Source organism: Thalassophryne amazonica, chromosome 21 (genome assembly GCF_902500255.1).
Source record: "Thalassophryne amazonica chromosome 21, fThaAma1.1, whole genome shotgun sequence".
NCBI classification, from domain to species: domain Eukaryota; kingdom Metazoa; phylum Chordata; class Actinopteri; order Batrachoidiformes; family Batrachoididae; genus Thalassophryne; species Thalassophryne amazonica.
Window position 1 is genome coordinate 39,615,147 of NC_047123.1, and position 23,008 is coordinate 39,638,154.

General features: G+C 44.7%; 1 protein-coding gene across 3 annotated transcripts; it reads right to left on the reverse strand.

The window, feature by feature from the left end:
- Window positions 1-140: 140 nt before the first annotated feature.
- LOC117503331 (T-lymphoma invasion and metastasis-inducing protein 2-like) lies at window positions 141-23,008 on the reverse strand. Of its 3 annotated transcripts, none has more exons than XM_034162549.1 (22): window positions 22,953-23,008; window positions 21,153-22,241; window positions 19,369-19,789; window positions 18,922-19,094; window positions 18,354-18,578; window positions 17,325-17,510; window positions 17,106-17,246; window positions 13,180-13,264; window positions 12,578-12,667; window positions 12,292-12,492; window positions 11,870-11,904; window positions 10,321-10,494; window positions 10,051-10,119; window positions 9,842-9,967; window positions 9,435-9,543; window positions 9,164-9,343; window positions 5,671-5,789; window positions 4,972-5,080; window positions 4,774-4,832; window positions 2,909-2,999; window positions 2,670-2,757; window positions 141-1,574 (listed from the first exon to the last, which is right to left on the reverse strand). In XM_034162549.1, the coding sequence occupies exons 2-22, from the start codon at window positions 22,233-22,235 to the stop codon at window positions 1,019-1,021; spliced, it is 4,320 nt and encodes a 1,439-aa protein (XP_034018440.1). In that variant the 5' UTR covers window positions 22,236-22,241; window positions 22,953-23,008; the 3' UTR covers window positions 141-1,018. The 3 variants fall into 3 exon arrangements, with proteins under 3 accessions (XP_034018440.1, XP_034018441.1, XP_034018442.1); XM_034162550.1 differs by having other exon boundaries at window positions 142-1,574; window positions 13,180-13,255; XM_034162551.1 differs by lacking the exons at window positions 21,153-22,241; window positions 22,953-23,008 and adding an exon at window positions 20,065-20,177 and having other exon boundaries at window positions 146-1,574.

Consider the following 23,008-nt stretch of genomic DNA (forward strand, 5'->3'; position numbering starts at 1 on the left):
TAGCTAATACATGCAAATAACGATAAGTCTGAATTAAATCGCCAAAGGTTTTGGAAAAACATTAAATATTTTACAGTTTATTCGATGTTTACAAAAACATTAAAAAAGATGAACAAAGATATTAAAAATAAATAAATTAACAAAGGTAATTAGTTTTTTGGAACAAATGTTTCTCAAAATAACACAGAAATCCACAAAATATACAAAGAGAGAAAGAAAATCCCCAGGATGAACACGAGTCAAACAGCTTCATATATGTGGAAACTGTTTTTGTCAAGAAAAACAACAGAAAATGTTTACAACATACAAATAACTACAAAACCAAAGAATCATAAAAACTACATTCAGCGACACAGCTTACATTTTCTTCTCTGAAGAGTTCGTAAAAACGTGTAAGTTCACTGCCTGCAGGGCGGCAGTAGAGTGTAAAACTAATATCACCTGAGCAGTGCAGAGAAATGGGCGGGGCTGGAGGTTTGATGACATCGTGTGGCGCTAATGATCAATAAATATTTAAAATCACAACTTTACTTTTAAAATTTTGCACAAAGTTATGAACGGGCAGCAGCCTGGCGTTATGTGATAAACAAACATTAGCAAAACAAATGAACATTATTTAATTACAAAGCGGCTCAACAAGTCAGCAAGATGCTAAATAGCTAAACTAGCATGGACAGCCACTGTGGTAACTGGTCCATGCTAATTAGCTGGCTAATGTGGTTGCCACCCAGTTCAGTTAACTTCAAGAAGTGATTTGACTTGTACTATTCACTCTCCTTTTAAAAGTAACTTTTAACCGCTAAACAGGATTTTATTGCACTGGATTACATGGTGCTGAGAGCTACAGCTAGTTTTGGATGTTGTCTTAAGGGTCCGCCCAGTTTAACTGCATGACTTATTCAAATGTTTCTGACCATAGCGAGCCATGCCCACTGAAACAATCTAAGAGCTCAATGCTAACATGCTAATGTGAGCGCGGCGTTTGCTGGACGGCAGAGAATCATAAAGTCAAATAGATTTAAGTGTTTCTAGAATCAGCCTCCAAAGTTTTCTGTTTTTCTGCTCCGGCGGCGTTCGTGTTGGCCGAGTCACACTGAATTCCCTGCACCGAGTCGTAGAAGCAGTCCTCATTAATCAAGGACTTCATGCTCTGAATGCTAAAGTCTCTCTCCAAGACGCTGCCTACCTCCGCCACCTCTCCTCCAGGGCTCCGCCTCCAACTACAGCTCCTCCTTTCGGCTCCTTGATGCTCCGCCCCCTCCTTCTCAGTGACGTTCAGTCTTTGGAGTTGAGCTTCCAGGTCAGCGGTCAGGGAGCAGAGCCGGAACCTCCTGCCTGCACAGTCAGCCTCTGGCTCGGCGGTGTTGTGACTCGGCAGCAGCTGCTCCGAACAGGATCCTCTCAGGACGGTGCCGCCCTCCACGTGACGAGGTGTACTCTGGGTGTTGGAGCAGCACTGCTGCTGCCTCCTCAGAGCACCGGCGCCACCTTGAGGCGCTGAAGTGCCTTTGTGCCTGGTGCCATCTCTAAGGCAGCGCAGTGCGTTCACCACACTCGCTTTAGCCTCCAAACCGCTGTCACAAAACCCACAAGACCCGGGTCAGAGATCCAAACCAAAATGAATCCACCACTCCTGATAAGTGATCCACTGATTTGATCGTCTGTCTGGCTCCGCCCCCTCACCGCTGATGTTATTTACACACAGACTAATATCGACTCTGTGGTCATGGAAGGTAGAAATCTTATTGGACAGTCTTGTGGAATGGGTGGGGCTGTAGGTTTGGTGACTTTCATTTGTTGAGCTCAGAAAGTTCAGACTTCCTAACTGAAAAAGCCCATTATATCATGTTAGCTGAAGTCTGAGGGGCGGCTCTGATGTCACTGAATTCAACGTAACTAATCAGCTAACAGTATGAGAATAAAAAATTTTTAAACTGCTGTTAAAAAATACGTGTTCAAAGATCAATATTGCTGATTAGTAACTGAATGTTCACTCAGACGAGGCGCGTACCTAATAAAGTGGCCAATTGCTATTGACACACAACAGCAATAAGAAAAATCAGATAATAAATATATTACATCTCCAAAGGCATTACTGACCAATTTAGCACCAAACTGTTCAAGCTAGGTCATGCCAGTGAATGGACAAATAGCTATCACAGTATAAAATAATGGCCACCCCTGGATCCGGCCCTGCAGAATTACAGCAGGTGTCATAAATGTGACGTTTATGAGTATGAAGGCAGCCGCTGATTGGACAGTGATGCAAATTAACAATTTAAAAGCTTCAACTACTAAGAAACAAAACACAAAGATAATATATTTTCCACTTTTAGTGAATCCACATAAATTCTTGCTGTATCAACAAAACTGACATCAGTGAATGTTAAAGGTCACTTTAATTTGATTTCTGATTTTATTTTGATATATTACGACTTCTGAAATTAAAAACCAGAAACCAGACCTGGAAAAGCAAATTTTCATGTTTTAGGGCTTCAGTATTTTGTTTAATTCTTTGCAAATTTATTTGATATTTGTGGATTAAAGTTCAAACCAAAGGATGGAGGCGGAGCCTGAATCTACAGTGAGATTAATGTTGAAACATTCTGCAACATCGTGTGTTTATGAATCACCTGAAACTCATATTGAAGCTGTAATTCAGTCTTTACCTGCTGCACAGCTGGAATACCGTCTCCGGTCGTCCCTCGACCTTTGACCTGCTGTGGACCAGCTCCCACACACATGGATCCTCTGAGCCTGAAAATTAAAATAAATTATCACCATCAATCAACTGCAGCAGAGTGCCCCCTGCTGGTCCAAATTCAACTGGTTTTCACAACTTAACAGATAAATCTGGATTATAATAGTTGACAAGGCTCAACTTTTTTTTTTTTTTTTTTGCACTGACCTGTGATGGTGACCGATCTGACCTGCACTGCCGAAACTGGAATTAACCAGCAGAACCTGAAGGGGTCTAGATCAGTGGAGCGAGACCCGGTCTGGAAAAGAACCCACAATAGTAATAAAATAGTCTGCAGAGACAGATTAATTACACCCCCCCAGTTTATAACCTGGGGCAGAAAGCCCTTCGAGCCGGTTTATAACCTGGGGCAGAAAGCCCTTCGAATCGATTTATAACAGGGGGCAGAAAGCCCTTCGAGCCGGTTTATAACAGGGGGCAGAAAGCCCTTCGAATCGATTTATAACAGGGGGCAGAAAGCCCTTCGAGCCGGTTTATAACAGGGGGCAGAAAGCCCTTCGAATCGATTTATAACAGGGGGCAGAAAGCCCTTCGAGCCGGTTTATAACAGGGGGCAGAAAGCCCTTCGAGCCGGTTTATAACAGGGGGCAGAAAGCCCTTCGGGTCGGTTTATAACAGGGGGCAGAAAGCCCTTCGGGTCGGTTTATAACAGGGGGCAGAAAGCCCTTCGAATCGATTTATAACCTGGGGCAGAAAGCCCTTCGAATCGATTTATAACCTGGGGCAGAAAGCCCTTCGAGCCGGTTTATAACAGGGGGCAGAAAGCCCTTCGAGCCGGTTTATAACAGGGGGCAGAAAGCCCTTCGGGCCGGTTTATAACAGGGGGCAGAAAGCCCTTCGGGTCGGTTTATAACAGGGGGCAGAAAGCCCTTCGAGCCGGTTTATAACAGGGGGCAGAAAGCCCTTCGAGCCGGTTTATAACAGGGGGCAGAAAGCCCTTCGAGCCGGTTTATAACAGGGGGCAGAAAGCCCTTCGAGCCGGTTTATAACAGGGGGCAGAAAGCCCTTCGAGCCGGTTTATAACAGGGGGCAGAAAGCCCTTCGAGCCGGTTTATAACAGGGGGCAGAAAGCCCTTCGAGCCGGTTTATAACAGGGGGCAGAAAGCCCTTCGAGCCGGTTTATAACAGGGGGCAGAAAGCCCTTCGGGCCGGTTTATAACAAAGGGCAGAAAGCCCTTCGAGCCGGTTTATAACAGGGGGCAGAAAGCCCTTCGAACCGGTTTATAACAGGGGGCAGAAAGCCCTTCGAGCCGGTTTATAACAGGGGGCAGAAAGCCCTTCGAGCCAGTTTATAACAGGGGGCAGAAAGCCCTTCGAGCCGGTTTATAACAGGGGGCAGAAAGCCCTTCGGGCCGGTTTATAACAGAGGGCAGAAAGCCCTTCGAGCCGGTTTATAACACGGGGCAGAAAGCCCTTCGGGCCGGTTTATAACAGAGGGCAGAAAGCCCTTCGAGCCGGTTTATAACACGGGGCAGAAAGCCCTTCGAACCGGTTTATAACAGGGGGCAGAAAGCTCTTCGAACCGGTTTATAACAGGGGGCAGAAAGCCCTTCGGGCCGGTTTATAACAGGGGGCAGAGAGCCCTTCGGGCCGGTTTATAACAGGGGGCAGAAAGCCCTTCGAGCCGGTTTATAACAGGGGGCAGAAAGCCCTTCGAGCCGGTTTATAACAGGGGGCAGAAAGGCCTTTGGGCCGGTTTATAACACGGGGCAGAAAGCCCTTCGAGCCGGTTTATAACAGGGTGCAGAAAGGCCTTCGGGCCGGTTTATAACAGGGGGCAGAAAGGCCTTCGGGCCGGTTTATAACAGGGGGCAGAAAGCCCTTCGGGCCAGTTTATAACACAGGGCAGAAAGCCCTTCGGGCCGGTTTATAACACGGGGCAGAAAGCCCTTCGAACCGGTATATAACAGGGGGCAGAAAGCCCTTCGGGCTGGTTTATAATACGGGGCAGAAAGCCCTTCGGGCCAGTTTATAACACTGGGTTTTCTGGCTTCCTTCAGATGCAGACTCACCATCCTCTTCTTCAGCTTGCTCGTTTCACGGTAAACCAGAACGATGGCCCGCTTGAACACTGAGAACAACAACAGACGTTACTATGAGTCACTCTGACTTCACGCAACATGAAAGCCGAAGCTTTGGGTTTGAGCCGTGAGAAAAATGGCTCTTTAATCTGGTGTATACATGTAAATGTGTTTTATGTCTGATCCCACCAAACAGAGTCAGCTCCGGTTCCTCCCTCAGGCGTCCCATGCAGGGTAATGGGTTCAACCAAGCCACTGAGGAATGGACCAGAAACTCCCCCATGGAGATCTCGGACACCTGATGACATCACAATGAAATAACTGTCACAAAGGGATCTTTGTCTGTTCTCCTAACTGGAGCACAGGTGCATCATGGGGGGCAAAACAAGGTAAGATTTAAAAAAAACAACAAAAAAAAGGACTTGGTCTGGATCTGGACCACAGAACTACAGTAAACTGCTATTTAGCAGCCACCATCTTATGTAGGTAAATAATAGTTAAGAACTAAAAAGACTGCCTTGTTCAGACTTTGTGTATGTGCATTAATGATGCCAGAGGTTAAAACAGGAATAAAAAAAAAAATGATTCAGCCAAACATCAAAACAAATGATGTCACATCACTGATCAAATCATTCTATTAGTTTAAAGAGTCAGTGAAAACAAAGTAATGCCAACTGACCTTCCAGTTGCTTGACCATCGCAAGATGGCGGACAAAGACTCCATTAAAAACACCCTTAGTGTTGGTATATTCGTCTGTGGTGCAGGAAGATTTCCAAACAATCTCTGACCCAAATCCAACAGCTTTGTTTGGTTCTGTGGCTGTGACCTTTGCAGAGGATCTGTTCACAGTGACTCGTTTGGAAGAGCATGTGCGGCGGCGGTCTCACCTGTTTGTCGGGGTCACTGTGCTCTGCAGCCAGCTGCTCAAACACGGAGCCATAATCCTCATAGATCTTCTGCATCTCGTTAATGTGGCTGGCAACCTGCTCCATGGCTCGCAGCGCCCCTATGTGGACAAACCCATTAGTGTCACAATGCACAGGAAATGACAAGAAGAAATGGGCGGGGCCAGAGGTTTGCCTCATCATCAAACACAAATGTGTGATGTCACAAATGTACGCTGGAAGCATGTTTGCACAAATAATCACAACAAGACTGATGACAAACATCAACAAGCTTGTTTTTGGTCCATCAGATCGCACAGCAACCTGCAGTTAATCTGAGCTTGTGAGGTCAGTGACATCACAAAGAACACAGGGTTCTCCCCAGACAAGGGAACACCGCCACTCCATCATACTGCCATCTAGCGCCGCTATAGTGTAGTGTCATCTCATTTTCTCCTTTTCTTAGATGAAAACGTTTCAACGCGCACTTGAATGCTGCTAATGTTAAAATCGGAACCACAGATTCAATCAATCAATCAATCAATTTTTTTTATATAGCGCCAAATCACAACAAACAGTTGCCCCAAGGCGCTTTATATTGTAAGGCAAGGCCATACAATAATTATGTAAAACCCCAACAGTCAAAACGACCCCCTGTGAGCAAGCACTTGGCTACAGTGGGAAGGAAAAACTCCCTTTTAACAGGAAGAAACCTCCAGCAGAACCGGGCTCAGGGAGGGGCAGTCTTCTGCTGGGACTGGTTGGGGCTGAGGGAGAGAACCAGGAAAAAGACATGCTGTGGAGGGGAGCAGAGATCGATCACTAATGATTAAATGCAGAGTGGTGCATACAGAGCAAAAGAGAAAGAAACAGTGCATCATGGGAACCCCCCAGCAGTCTACGTCTATAGCAGCATAACTAAGGGATGGTTCAGGGTCACCTGATCCAGCCCTAACTATAAGCTTTAGCAAAAAGGAAAGTTTTAAGCCTAATCTTAAAAGTAGAGAGGGTGTCTGTCTCCCTGATCTGAATTGGGAGCTGGTTCCACAGGAGAGGAGCCTGAAAGCTGAAGGCTCTGCCTCCCATTCTACTCTTACAAACCCTAGGAACTACAAGTAAGCCTGCAGTCTGAGAGCGAAGCGCTCTATTGGGGTGATATGGTACTACGAGGTCCCTAAGATAAGATGGGACCTGATTATTCAAAACCTTATAAGTAAGAAGAAGAATTTTAAATTCTATTCTAGAATTAACAGGAAGCCAATGAAGAGAGGCCAATATGGGTGAGATATGCTCTCTCCTTCTAGTCCCCGTCAGTACTCTAGCTGCAGCATTTTGAATTAACTGAAGGCTTTTTAGGGAACTTTTAGGACAACCTGATAATAATGAATTACAATAGTCCAGCCTAGAGGAAATAAATGCATGAATTAGTTTTTCAGCATCACTCTGAGACAAGACCTTTCTGATTTTAGAGATATTGCGTAAATGCAAAAAAGCAGTCCTACATATTTGTTTAATATGCGCTTTGAATGACATATCCTGATCAAAAATGACTCCAAGATTTCTCACAGTATTACTAGAGGTCAGGGTAATGCCATCCAGAGTAAGGATCTGGTTAGACACCATGTTTCTAAGATTTGTGGGGCAAAGTACAATAACTTCAGTTTTATCTGAGTTTAAAAGCAGGAAATTAGAGGTCATCCATGTCTTTAGTTGTCAGATTAATTACAAAGTTTCCATAAGTGTGCTGTGGTGTTATGATGACTCGTTTTTTAAGTGAGAACTGTTCATTTTGATGCAGTCACGGTAAAAGGAGCTGCTTTCCACTGTGCAAAAACTAAGTGCGCATATGCACACTGCGGAGCGCGCTGTTCCGTTACAGAACACGTCAAGACAGACAAATTAAAATTAAAATAAACCCTACCAGCTCCACTGAGAAGAACAGTCATCCACGTGTGATCTCCACGGTCTGCTCCACCAAAGGAGTCCCCACGCTCCTCACCAAGTTCTCTCACGGTTAGATAGAAAGTCCATTTTCTCCTGAAAATAACGTATTCCAACTTTTTCCCAATGTAAAAAAAAAAAAAAAAAAAAAAAATCCATCCGCGTGTCCAGCCTGTAAAGACCGCGTCATGAAGACTCTCCATGTGCACGCGCACGGCGAGACTAAAACAGTGTCCAGCGACACAAACAGCAGCGTCACCACACGTTAGAATCCAAAATCCAACAGACTCTGACAAAATTAAGAGTTTTGGGGTGAAGTGTGTCACCCCCTGTCTCTCTGTGAAGCCTCTGTGAATCCGAACCTTTAGTTTCGAATGAAAGCTCACAAGCTTCGTTAATGGATGAAGCAGTGTTCGTTTCTTCACTGTGTCAGCCTGATGTTTCTGCTTTTCCTAAAATGAGCATCACACGCTGAGAAATGCTGACAGATGCAGAATACAACGCAGAGTAATAAGACGTTTTCCACCTGCTGCCTCGTGGAGGAAAGCTGGACCGTTTGTTTTTCTACTTTTTAACAGTATAGAGGGGTGTCACAATCTGAACCACATGGACAAGCTGAGGTTTTCACACTCTGAAGTGAGTGAAGGACCCCAGGCTGGTGATTCAAATTTTTCAAGTTGAAAACTGCAGGGGAAAGTGTAAAAAAGTCTGGAATCTTTCTGCACATTACTTTTTTCTTTCAAAAAAGTTTATTTAACATTTGTTACATACAGTGTGTCAACAAAACACAAACATTTTAGATTAATGTAACTAATCAACAATTCAGCACAGAATCAGACCAGAAACAGAACTAAAAGCTTCAGGACATGAGGTCAGATACGCCGAGTGGAAGTGTTGCGCGCGGTGATAGTTCCCAACAGCACCGCTATACTAAAAATGTCTGGGGAGAATCCTGGACCACGTCTCTGAAGGGAGTGTAACCACCTCCATTTTTTAAAGGTCACAGAATATAATGAAGTTTGCGATAAACGCTGCATTTCAGTTGAGGTTCATTGTTGACGTGGTGTCATTCTGTTGACACGTTCACTTCTCGTGAGCGAGTGGTGAGCTGATGTGTCACTGATGTGAGGGGTCACGCGACCCTCTGCGGGTCCAAGTCAGTATTTCCAGTAAAATAATCAGTATTTCCAGCTCCTTGTCTTCTGCGCTGTAACTTTCTAATGTCATCGTGGCTAAGATGTGAGGTAACAGCTGGGTTTGTGTGTCTTCACGAGTCAAATATGTCTGCATGCAAATACTTAGTATTAGCGGGAAGGAGTTTGCTGAAAGCTGCTCAATACATGAACTAAAACTGAAATCAATTCAAATCTGACCCGTGGGACCACTTCAGTCACTAAAACGAAGACAGTTCACCGTCTGTGGACCAGGAACCTCAACAACACATGATGCACTAGGTGTCACTAGAAGAAAGATTCAGAGTTTTGTGTTTTCAGAAAGGGGAAAAAAATAGTGATATAGAGCAGGGTGGGAATGGGGGCGGGGCTTGAATACGCACCTGTCAGGTGTGTGTGTTCAGGGCTGTCAGGATCAGTTAGAGAGACCAGTTCTTTGAGCAGTAGTGGGTACTTCAGAACTCTCTGGACCGGTTTGATCAGGTAGGACTCCAGCGTGGACGAGTGCTGCTTGTTCGGGTTCCGATTCTCCAGGAACTGTTTGAAAGCTACATCCGTCTTTGCTGCAGGAACCATGAGACAGATGAACATCATTGTGAGTGTGGACAAAAGAAAACCAGAAGAAGAAGCAGAGAGGTCCATGTGGACGCTGACCTCGCTCCAGAACCTTCTGGACTTTGGTGTGGTTGGCACAGAAGCCGCTGTACAGCTTGAAGTGGTCGGCGTAATACAGAAACGATCCTCCCAGAGAGACCAGAACCTTCTGAGAGTCCAGACACAAGTGCTTAAAATGGACCTTAAACCAGCTTAAAATCTAACACAAAAATTTAAATCAGTTTCAGAGCATTAAAAAAATACACTGAGAGAGAAGCTGAGGGCAGAATTTTACATACACCAGAACTCAAACATCCAACTTCACATGTTTCACATTTCCAACCAACCTAAAGTCAGAATGTCGACTTAGTTCAAAATAACAGTCACAGAAGAAAAAGATGAAACAGCGAATAGTGGATGTTTCTTCGGGTGCAGATATAAACAGGAAGCAGAGGGAATGTTGGAACCTTGAACTCTTCAGGCGTCTCTAGACAGCTGAAGTTTGGACAGAAAGCGATTGTCTCCTCCAGCGTCTGGACAAAAACTCTCTGGAACTCCAACATATCAGGCAAACTGCCGAACAGCGCCTCCATCTGGCGGTGAGACGCAGCGTTTGGGGTCACAGCTGCTACAAGATTCAGGACTTTATAACTCAGCCATAATGACATAAACGCACCTCGTCCTTACTGAGGAACGTCTCCGTCTGCAGCGGCGTCAGATAGACGTCAAACAGGCACAGCAGGTCCTGGAACAGTTACACATGAGGACTACCTCAGTACTGGTAGTACCAGAACCTACTCTCAAAGTAGAAGTAACAGTCCCACTAGTATTAAAAGTGGAGAAAAGCAGTAAAGGTGTTTCTCGTAGCAGTACTATGTATAGTAGCAGAAACAGGACTAACAAGTACTTTCAGATGGAGCAGCAGAAGTACTGCAGTATTTCAGACCTTGACGTAGGATTTCTCCGTATCTACGAGCTCCTCGATGACTTTTCGAAGACGTTGGCAGACGCTCAGGTGGGAGGGGCTTACGGCCTGTTGACGACATGGCTTCCGTGGACAATTGTCTGCCGCTCGGCCTTCTGGGAAGGTGTCGCTCAGTGAGGAGAGGTGGTCCGTTTCCTGAGGAAGAATGGCCAGAGGACAGGTCAAAGGTCACAGATCCAAAATAACAGGAAAAGAAACAAAATCAGCATCAACGACCCAAAACAATCAAATCCAATATTAAAACACTTCCTCTGTAAAAAAATGTCAAAGATATGAAGAAAAGAGTAATTAATCGGGGTTGTAGGGGCGCTCTGATTGGTCGTTCGGTCTCACTGACATGACAAAAGCTTCATCATCACTGAAGCTTTTTATTCATTTAGTCTTTTAGATTCGTTATGTTCAGTTTTAAAAAAACTTTATGTCAAAGTTCGGAACCAATGACCACCCACGTAGGAGCTAAGCAGGAAGCACTGCAGCGCCCCCTAAAGGTGTGTTCTGCAGCAGCTACTCAGTCTGGAGCCGGGCCGTGTTTTTACCAGCAGCACGAATCCGTCAGCAGGACGTCTGCAGCACGGATAGAAGGCCGCCGCCTCCGCAGCACACTCCGCCAGGCCGAGGCCGGCCAGCGCCTCCTCCTGAGGCCCCTCCCCCTCCTCATCTGGAGGCAGGACGCAGCACAGAACACCCACCCTCAGGATCAGAGGTCGCATGAAGGGGGCGACGCCGGAGGAACTCCTCAGAAACAACATCCTGCACTTTTTCTGACGACGCCATTAATCCAAAAACACACAGAGTGCGCTCTGGGATTAGAGGTGGGATTATCTGCCTCTACAGGATCACAGGAAGCACCAGAGGCTTCTGGGAAATAAAGCAGCGCTTGAACCTGTGGAAAAGACACATTTCATGTCTTTTTACAGGACAAAATAAAAATCTTTAAACTAATGAAATCTATAGTTTAAATTACAGAAAAAAATGAAATAATTTCTAATAATCTTGAAGACTTTTGGAACCTTAAATCACTGAAAGATTTTTTTCTCCTTTTTATTATCTTTATGATTGGTTTGGTGGCTATCGGCGCTCAGGCAGGACGGCATGTTGTTGGTTCTAACCCTCAGCGGTGCAGAGTGTCAAAGAAATCAATCAATCTGCATTTGTTATTATTTTATCAGATTATTGACTTTGTTCATTTTATTACAAATACTATTTTTATGATTCACATTTAATAATAGTTGTGTGTATTTTATATAAAATGTAAAATATATGGATTTTATAGAATTTATGATTTAATATCTTATTTACTTATTTTATTTTGGACTTCAGAATTAGAGTACATCTGTTATTCAATGTTTTGTTCATTATACTTTTTGAAGATTTTGTGTTCTTTACTATGATAATTTTATTTTAATGCATTTTGATGACAACAATGATTTAAAAAGGCTGAAAACAACATGAATCACTGTGGATAAAGTGAAGCAGTGCATTCTGGGAATGTGTGTTGTAATGACCTCACCGGTCTGGAGGGTTCGTCATCTGCTTGCATTCTCGCTGAAACATCAAACAGATGAACATAAATCAGAGATTTTTAAAAAATAATCAGAAATCACAAAATCAGAAATTCCTCCAGCTCCGATGATACTAAACTGTGACCTATGACCTTTCACCCCCCACAGTTAAATTTACTTTTGTAATAGCAGGTTTTCTGTAATAATTTGACAAACACAGAAAAAAGTTTGTGTGTATTCCCAGAATCCCCTGGGGCCAACTAGCCTTCACAATAAAAGTCTCTTTTTGTGCTGGAAAAACAATTACTCAAAATTCAACAGAAGACACACAACAGGATATGACATCACATGCTGATTTTTTTTGTTGTTGTTTTTTGTTTTATACATATATTTAATTTTGTAAACTTCAAAGGCAAAAACATATTTGTACCTGCAGTGCATGCTGGGAGGAGGTGAGCCGGTGCCAGCGGCAGGCTGAGCTCACCAGGATCCAGTTCCTGTGGATCAGATTCATCTCTGGTCAGCAGCAGCTGGAGCTCCTGAAGACTGAAGAGATTCTGAAGGAGGTCCAGGTCCAGTCCGGAAACAGTGACTCCGTTTACCGCCAGAACCTGGTCTCCAGCTCTGAGACCTGGTGGGGGCGGCGAACACAGAGGGCGGGGTTAATTTGACTGAGCTACATTTCACAGATTTTCTTTTCTTTTTTTTTTTTTTACCTTTGCTGGCTGATGGTCCGAGCGGGTCGACCTCGCTGACAAACACGTGACTTTTTCCCCGTTGGTCCACGTGACCCGTCACTGTAAAACCTGCAGTCAGAAAACAGCAGGAGGTTAAAAAACACTTGGGGGCGCTATGCCAGAAGGTCAGGTTCTGGATTAGAGGCAGATTCTCAGCATCTGCAGCTCCATATCTGAAACCGTCAACATACAGACTAAAAACACAAAGACCCTCCATCTTTGCTCTTTAAATTTCATCTTGACCATAAAATTGATAAAGTTCCATTTCTGGCCAGAATTTAGACAAAAACAAAAGACCAACAGTTCTGACAGAAATGTCCATTCACCTCTCAGCTTGCATGGTTGTGCTCTTTGTGGTCAGAACACGACCTCAAACTGACCTGAAAATGACCCCAAAAAGAAGCCTGTCACTTATCATACCAATGGTGAGTGTTACTTTTGCTGAGGTCAAAGGTCAAATTTAACAAAAGTATCTTGAAAAGATTTTTTTTTAACTTGTCTGATTTGATCTCCCAAAAAACCTGAAATTTAATTCAGAGTGACGTTGACATGCAAAACAGAGGGCGGAGTCAAATTCTCACCAAAATCCGGGATGTCGTCTTGTCGGCAGACACTCACGGTGAAAATGCTGACAGCTGACGGCTCGCCACCGCACACCTGAACAACCTCAGAGAAAAGTTCAGAGTTAAAAATGTGATTCTGTCATGACGATGCGTTCACTGACTGACCTGACTTTGAATAATTCTCAGTTTTTTTTTCCTGCATGAAGCCACAGTTTTACATGTACGTGCATCATTTCATCCTCTGAGGTTCCCTGAACACATCATCACGGCCACACCTGTGTTCCATTGTCTTCAGACCTCCCACACGTCCCCAATGACGTTTGTAGCTGCTGTTCTGGGCACCATTGCCTTACCCACAATGCCTCACACTGCAGGCCAACACGTCCAGTTTAGGGTCACTCAGACTGTCACCTTCATCATCTCCTCACTGAGGTCAGACCGGTCGGCCTGGTCACTGTCTGTTTGTTTATTTATTTGCTTCATTTGTTGTGGACACCTTAAAACTCAGAGACATTCTGTAAGTTGGGGACTTTGTTCCACTGACAAAAAAAAAAAACTTAGAATTGCACATTCAGTACAAACGTTTGACCTACAAATGGCACCGCGTCCTACTGTTTGGACTCTTCTTTTTCTGGAGAGCAATGATTTTATTGATCCCAGAAATAAATTAAGTTGTTTAACACAAAGATGACAAACAGGTGGAAAAAAAAAACTAAAAATGTGAGATAAATGTATGAAGTACAAAGGAAGACAAAAAGTGGGTCCACAGATCTCAGTCAGTGCTTAGGGCTAGTTGAAGATGTGATCACTAGACGATAGAAAACATCAACAACCAAATAATAATGATGACGATAACAATGTGGAATGTGGGATATTTAAAAGACGAAAGAAATGAGTCCAACTTCAGCACTTAAACACATCACCAGCTGGACGGGGGACAGGAGGGAAGAAGGAAGGAGAGGAAATAAGAGAGCAAAGGAATGCCTAAGGAAAGAAATTCAGCCAAGAGCTAAGGATGTGGTCACATCCAGGTCTGGATCAGACCTGAGGAGCCAGAATCGACAGAAAGAAGAAAGGAAAGAAGGAAACAAGAGGAGTAGAAGTGAAGAAGTGAGGGAAGGAAATTAATAAATAAGAAGGATATTAAGAAAGGGAATAAAACGGGGAAAGGGGGGAAGTGGATAAGAAAGAAAATGAGAAGAAGAAACAACACATCATGATGAGAGGAGGAAAAAAAGAGCCAAAAAGAGAAAAACAACATGAGAAAAGGTCATGTGACAGCAGGAGGTGGGGGGGATTAAATTCTGGGAGAATTAAAGGCTCCATGACCTTTTTACTTCCTGCCAATCAGCTGTCCACCTCAACTATCTAATGCCCACCTGGTAGATAAAGAAGCGTTAACAGACCAGACGAAATGGGGGGGGTTAACCACAGTAAAATTACAGGTTGGTGCATCAGAGTAATAATCTGACTAACGACCACCACAGAGACAGCAAACGCATCATCATCATCACAGTCAAAATCACTGTCAAGGAACTCATCATCAAAACCACAGACAGTGAATGCATCATCATTAAAATCACAGTGAACACATCATCATTAAAATCACAGAGTGAACACATCATCATCATCAAAACCACAGACAGCGAACGCATCATCATAGTCAAACTCAGACAGTGAATCCATCACCACCAGTCAAAACCACAGACAGTGAATGCATCATCATTAAAATCACAGTGAACACATCATCATTAAAATCACAGAGAGTGAACACATCATCATCATCAAAACCACAGACAGCGAACGCATCATCATAGTCAAACTCAGACAGTGAATCCATCACCACCAGTCAAAACCACAGACAGTGAATGCATCATCATTAAAATCACAGTGAACACATCATCATTAAAACCACAGACAGCAAACGCATCATCACCGTCATCATCAAACCACAGACAAAGAACACATCATCACGGTTAAAACCACTGACAGCATACGCATCATCATCATCATCACAGTCAAAACCACAGACAGCAAACGCATCATCATCATCATCACAGTCAAAACCACAGACAGCAAACGCATCATCATCATCACAGTCAAAATCACAGACAGCAAACGCATCATCATCATCATTAAAATCACAGTGAACACATCATCATTAAAATCATAGAAGGTGAATGCATCATCATAGTCAAACTCAGACAGTGAATCCATCACCACCAGTCAAAACCACAGACAGCAAACGCATCATCACCGTCGTCGTCAAACCACAGACAAAGAACACATCATCACCAGTCAAAACCACAGACAGCAAACGCATCATCACCGTCGTCGTCAAACCACAGACAAAGAACACATCATCACCAGTCAAAACCACAGACAGCAAACGCATCATCACCGTCGTCGTCAAACCACAGACAAAGAACACATCATCACCAGTCAAAACCACAGACAGCAAACGCATCATCACCGTCGTCGTCAAACCACAGACAAAGAACACATCATCACCAGTCAAAACCACAGACAGCAAACGCATCATCACCGTTGTCGTCAAACCACAGACAAAGAACACATCACCACCAGTCAAAACCACAGACAGCAAACGCATCATCACCGTCATCATCAAACCACAGACAAAGAACACATCATCACGGTTAAAACCACTGACAGCAAACACATCATCATCATCATCACAGTCAAAACCACAGACAGCAAACGCATCATCATCATCATTAAAATCACAGTGAACACATCATCATTAAAATCATAGAAGGTGAATGCATCATCATAGTCAAACTCAGACAGTGAATCCATCACCACCAGTCAAAACCACAGACAGCAAACGCATCATCACCGTCATCATCAAACCACAGACAAAGAACACATCATCACGGTTAAAACCACTGACAGCAAACACATCATCATCATCATCACAGTCAAAACCACAGACAGCAAACGCATCATCATCATCATTAAAATCACAGTGAACACATCATCATTAAAATCATAGAAGGTGAATGCATCATCATAGTCAAACTCAGACAGTGAATCCATCACCACCAGTCAAAACCACAGACAGCAAACGCATCATCACCGTCGTCGTCAAACCACAGACAAAGAACACATCATCACGGTTAAAACCACTGACAGCAAACGCATCATCATCACAGTCAAAACCACAGACAGCAAACGCATCATCATCATCATCACCGTCAAAACCGCAGACAGCAAACGCATCATCATCATCATCACCGTCAAAACCACAGACAGCAAACGCATCATCATCATCATCACCGTCAAAACCGCAGACAGCAAACGCATCATCATCATCATCAACGTCAAAACCGCAGACAGCAAACGCATCATCATCATCATCGTCAAAACCACAGACAAAGAACACATCATCACGGTCAAAATCACAGACAGCAAACGCATCATCATCATCATCATCATCATCATCACCGTCAAAACCACAGACAGCAAACGCATCATCATCATCATCACCGTCAAAACCACAGACAGCAAACGCATCATCATCATCATCACCGTCAAAACCACAGACAGCAAACGCATCATCATCATCATCACCGTCAAAACCACAGACAGCAAACGCATCATCATCATCACCATCGTCAAAACCACAGACAGCAAACGCATCATCATCACCATCGTCAAAACCACAGACAGCAAACGCATCATCATCACCATCGTCAAAACCACAGACAGCAAACGCATCATCATCACCATCGTCAAAATCACAGACAGCAAACGCATCATCATCATCATCAGTCAAAATCATCATCAAAACCACAGACATCTTGCCCTCAGTTTGCTGTTTTTGAAGGTCAGAAGTGTTCTCACATCATGGATTTGGGTTGAACAGTTATCCACAGTTTACGGCACAATAATAAAAATTCTGTGTCTCTGAGTAGGAAAGTCACCTGAGTGAGTTTGTTGTCCGAGCTGCGTCTACATGGTTTGCGGAGAACCTTCAAAGAGGATGGCAGGCCACGCCGACTGCGATACCCCCCTGACAGAGAGCAGCCTCGCCGCCGCAGCATCGCCTCGTCTCGACTGCACACCTGACGAGCAGATTCAGCTTTGATTAAATGTAATCATTACGCGTATTTGTAGTCAGACTCTACGGTTCTGGTTCTTACCAGAGCGTGGAAAGAGGACACGGAGAAGACCCCCAGGCGTCCCAGCATGCTCTTGGAGGGTCTGCTGGCCACTGCCAAGAGGCTTTTGGGGTTGGGAAGTTCGCTGCCCTGCAGGCTGGAGAGGTAACAGCGCACCTGGAACAGATCCAGGTTCAGTTTCTCCAGGTTCTGTTCCCACTGCTGGATCTGAATCACAAACACTGAAGGTTACTGACGTGAGGACAAGACTGTGCCGAAGCTCCGCCCACACATTTTACTCAAGATGTCACTTCCCGATGAATGTTTCAGAAAGATAAAGATTTAAGAGTCACAAGTTGTAACACAACTTTACTAATTTATTCTCAAAATCAGTAGTAGTTGTTGTTGTTGTCATCCATTCGGCTGCTCCCGTTTGTTTGGGGTCACCACAGCAGATACAGCTAGATCTGCATTGGTATTTGGCAAGTTTTACGCCGGATGCCCTTCCAGTTTTACCTGGACAAACACACACAGCCCCCGGTGTTCCGAAGAGGTCTCCTATCCAAGTACTAACCAGGCCCCACACTGCTTAGCTTCTGAGACCTGACGGGATCAGACTGACTGTGTATTCTCAAAATCACTGATTTACGAAATTATCAAACTCGCCCCAAAAATCCATAGAAATGTATACCTTTTGTTGCAAAAAGCTTTTAAATAATAATAATAATAAAAAAAAAAATCAATATTTTTCAGAACTACATTTTTCCTTCAACAGTTTGAGATGTGTGGGGAAATTTGATCATTTCTGCTGCTTTTTATTGCAAAATAGTTTTTTATTTATTGTTTATTTATTTTAATTACTCATTCTAAGATTGACTGTTGTCTGTTGACAGTTTGTGGAATCAAAGTCACCCAATCAACAAATTAGCTCCTCCCACTTCGGTGCCATAGGTGCCTGACAAAGAGACCTTTGACCCCAGCATGAAGAGCCTTGCAGCTGATGAAACATCTCAGAACGTTTGTCGTCGTGACGGCCAGGATGTGATTTAACGACCTGCAGCTGTCAGTCACCTGATTCTCCACAGCTCGCCTCTTCTTCTGCTCTGTGATGACGGACAGCTGCAGCTCCGCCATCTTCTTCATCTTGGCGTCCAGGTCAATCTGGTGCAGCAGCAAGCGGCTCCGGTCACCGAGGAGACGCAGCGTGTCATCTCTCCTGTGACGTCTGGCCAGCCGTGAGGCGCTGGCCGAGTGGACCGCCGTCACCCAGTTCTCCAGGTCCGTCTGGCTGCCGGCCTGAACCAGAATCAGAGTAACAACAGGTGGACTTAGGTTTGGGTTTCTGGATTCACAGCCCTGTGAGCTCCTCTGACGTCATTTATGACGTTTAGAATCAACATTCCCAGGATGGGAATTTTGATTATTTTCTCTGTTTTTTAATTGCATGTGAACAGATTTATTTATTTGTTTAACATTTTGGACTTTTAGACAAACAGCACGTCACATTCATCAGTTCAACATTTGACTTGGAGAGTTTTTGGGTTGCCATGGCAACAGAGTCTGAAAACAAAGACTTCGATAAAGACAACGGAACACAAAGGTGACGATCAGAGAGTCGTCAGGGCCGATGGTATCTGACCTGGAACAGGTAGACGTCTCCGTACGCGTTGCTCAGGCAGAAGACGTTTTCCTTCTTGGGGTGTTCGGGGAAGGCCTGGATGATGCTGTCGTCGGCCAGCAGGATGTAACGAGGCAAAAGCTTGTGCTCGCCACTGCTTTTCCCGTACGTCTCATAAAACAGCAGCGTGCAACCTGAAAAAACATTTCTGGATCAGTTCATCGGTCTCAAACTAAAAACAAACTGAGAAATATTAAAGTGGACAAACGGTATTTTACAAAGTCAAACAACAGAACAAAAACACAAGATGTGGAACAAAAACAATTTAGCTATTTATTTTTTGTATTATCATTATTATTATTATTATTTCTTTTGAAGAAGGAACATTTTATTTTGAAATGGACAGGAAATGAGTTGCACCAATATTTTTTTTCAGTAATTTGGTGGTAGCCGGTCCTTGTCTTGTACCTTTCAGTGTGACCCAGTGGCGACTCCACCTGCGGCAAGCAACCAACTCCACCTTCCTGTCTTTGCCGATGGTGATGAGAGCTTTGAAAGAGAGCCAGCCGGCTCGCCGCACCGCATCGTGCTCCTTCTCAAAAACCGCATGTGGCTCCTCCTCCACCTCCTCTTCTTCCTCACCATCCTCCTCTGACGGGTCCGTCCGCTCAGCAAAGCTGCTGCCGCCCATCACCAGCTCCTGCATGAAGTTCTGGTAGATGTTCTGCCGCTGGGCATCGCTGGTCGGACTGAGGGTTCTGGAAGAGCTGCAGAGAGGTACCTGGTTCTGGAAGTGGAGGAGATCAGAGGCCCACAGAGTTCCGCATCCATCCAGCCCAGAGTAGAGTCCGGTGAGGAAACTGGTGCCGGCATCAGAGCTCCATGGTTCCTGAGGCAAAACCAGGCAGGAAGTTTATCATCTCTATCATCAGAACCGCTCGTCCGTGTGGAGCGAGATCTCAGAAACAATGACGACTTAACAGACTTTACACTTAAAAATGTGAATAAGATCGGTTAAATGTCCACACAGGCTCCGGTCCAGGTTGTGGTCGCAGAAACATAAACAATAAAAAAGGTGAACCAACGCACTCTGAAATCGACTTTATTCTGGTTTATTTCAAGCAACCAGTGTTTTTCATGTGTAGCGCCATCAGGTTCGCTCACCCTATAAAGGCTTTGCACGTGAAGTCACAGGGGGACCACCCACGGCTGCAGGTCAAGTTTTGGCTGTGAAAACAAGCCACCTCAGCTCCTCTTTCCTCCCTTTTTTTCTATTACATCATAGCTAGGGTTAGAGATAGTAAGTTTTGAAAAAAAAAAAGTGCCACTAAAACATTAAGGAAGCCAAGGGACCACAAAAAAAAGAAAAAAAAGAGTGACCTGGATTTCTCTCCACAAACACACAGCGGCACACCACGTTCAATAAAGTTAATTTTAAACAATATCACAAAGGGTTAGGGTTAGAAATACTGAAATCAAAAATAAACACACCACAAAAGCATTACACATTTTTCTACGGAAGACGTGAGAATGAGAAACATTTTCACTAAACATTATTATAAATATGCAAGTTTACAATCCTCAATTAACTTATTACGTTAATGCATGTACATACACGTGCAGTGATAATGTTGCTCCAGGTCTAGTCAACTGCTGTGTACAAGCACCCAAAAACAGCAATTTTTTTCATTGTACCACAGTAATTCAGCACCAGAAAGACTCCTGGTATGTTCAGCTGCTCCACTATTAGGTTCAGAGATGATGAATTTATCTCAAAGCTTGTCCAAAACTTCACAGTATGTAAGGAGTTTCTCATGTGAATAATCTTGAAAGCCCTGCACTTGACCGGTAGCATGGCCAGGGGGAGTGGCCTGGAAGTGGCCAGGTCACATGTCTGCAAAGCCTCTATAAAAGAATACGGGATTACTATTCCTCACAGTACCACCATCTGGACATATGGGTGAACTGCAGCTGAATCATTAATTGGTGTGTTTTAGAGTTTTAAAGATGGAAATTATCTCACTTTCTGTGGCGGATGAGGGACTACGGTTACATTGCTTATTCTGTATAGCACCATCTTCTGGCAAATTGACAGCATTACACCTGAAACATCAACAGCTTCTATTGTGACAGGACAGTAACAACTGGTACAGTCATGCATTTTAGTTATAACAATGACTGTTAACACTATTAACGATAACACTGTGTCCTGTTCTGAGGTTGGACACCCTGATGACAGTTTCACATCTCACCTGGATCCTCCTTTTCTTCCTGCTCAGGCTGCCTGTCCAATCACTGAGCTGTCTGATGCGGCTCTTCAGAAAGTCCTTACGGCTGGTCCTTGTTGCTGAGGCAACAGACTCCGCCTTGGGGCAGGGCAGTGTGTGGAAAGAGAAGAGCTGGTCCCCGCCCCCTCCTAAACCCTCATCCTCCTGGACGTAGGTGTCCACCAGCCCTGAGGAGAAGGTCCTTTGCTGCGTTGTCTGGAAGACGGGCAGCGTGTAGCCATCAGCCAGTGACACATCAGGACCTGGAATCAGGCTGAAGTCTTTGACATCAGGTGGAAGGATCACTGAATCCCCAATTCCGCTGTCCTCAGTTTGTCCCAGTGAGAAGATTTTGCAGCCGTGCATCAAGCTGCTGCCGAAGTTAAGATCAGCAGCAGGAATGAGGAAACTGGCATTAAAACCTGGTGAGACGTCTTTGACTTGGGATGTGAAGAAGGCATTCCCAGAGGTGGGGTCCTCTGTCCGGTTGGAAGAGTCGGCAGCACTGACCCCCGGGGTCTGCCGACAGCTGAAGACATTGTCGGCCAACTCACCGCCGTTCCCCCATGGCGAATCGTACCAGGAGCCCTCAGAGCTCAGGGAGCTTCCCTTGCTGGTCCAGAGGGAGGATTCTGGTACACACTGTGGCTCTGCAGAGACCATCCTGTTTTTGGTGAACTCCACCCGCATGCTGCCATCTTTGCTGAGCAGCACCTTTGGGCTGCCTCCACTCGCCACCGAGGTCCCATTAGAGTAAATCCCACTACTCACTGCACCGCTGTCCAGGAATCCAAAGTGGTTCCCTCGTGACCCGTGTGCCTCGTACATCTGTGACGTCGTGGCGTACTGCGCGTCGTCCTGCACGGGGTGCTGGTGACGCCAAGACACCTTCAGCTGGCCAGTGGTGCTGTGAGGTTGGTAGCTCCACCCCCTGCTCCTGCAGCCATCATTCTTGTTGCGCCACCAGGTGCGAGGTGACTGAACTTGGCGTTTCCTGGAAGGGAACTGGAGCGAGCCAGACTTTGCAGGAGAAATTAAACTGTTGTGCCGACTGTCGGTGTTTCCCATCACCACCTGCAAAATGATCAGTGACATCATCAACATGCGACAATGCAGAAAACATGGCATTAGCTAGCTGGGTCGAGTTATCACCGTACTAATAAACACAGCAACTTTAATAAACAAGTAAATTAGTGCTTTGGCTAATCAGCCTAGCTCACTGGCTGATGATGATCTCACAGTCCGTCATGTTTTAGTCCTGATCTGGATCCTGATGTGGATTCCAGATCATTTTTTAACCTCTCTGATACTGTGAGACTGAACATTTTTTTTTACTCATCCTCTGATCTCAATGACAGCTGTCAATCAACAAGTGGAAACCGGAGCAGGTCTGGATCTGGATCAGTTTAGAAGTTCGCACTCGCTCATTTCTCCTTTCGAGACTTGGTTCTGAGATCACGCTGTGAATCCTAAAACACACCTTTTGTTTCTGAGCTGTTCACCTTGAAACATTTAGCCTCGGACCCCTCCGACAGTCGCGGCCCGCCGTTTGGAACCTCCCACTCTCAGGGTTAAACATGAAGCCAACATCAGGAGGAGGCAGAGAAATTTAAACAAAAGCAAAACTATTTTTATTGTGTATGTTTTAAAATCAAACTTCAGACAACAGAAAAAAAAAACCTTCAGGATCAGATCAAACATATTTACACTCATCAATAAAGAAACGGATCAGTTGATCAAGACTGGTATCATCTTTTTCAACATAAAACTATGAAGAGTTTTTACCTCTTTCTTGCTGTTTTCTGTCCAGCTGCTCGCTCCGTCTCCGTCTGTCCCTCCCC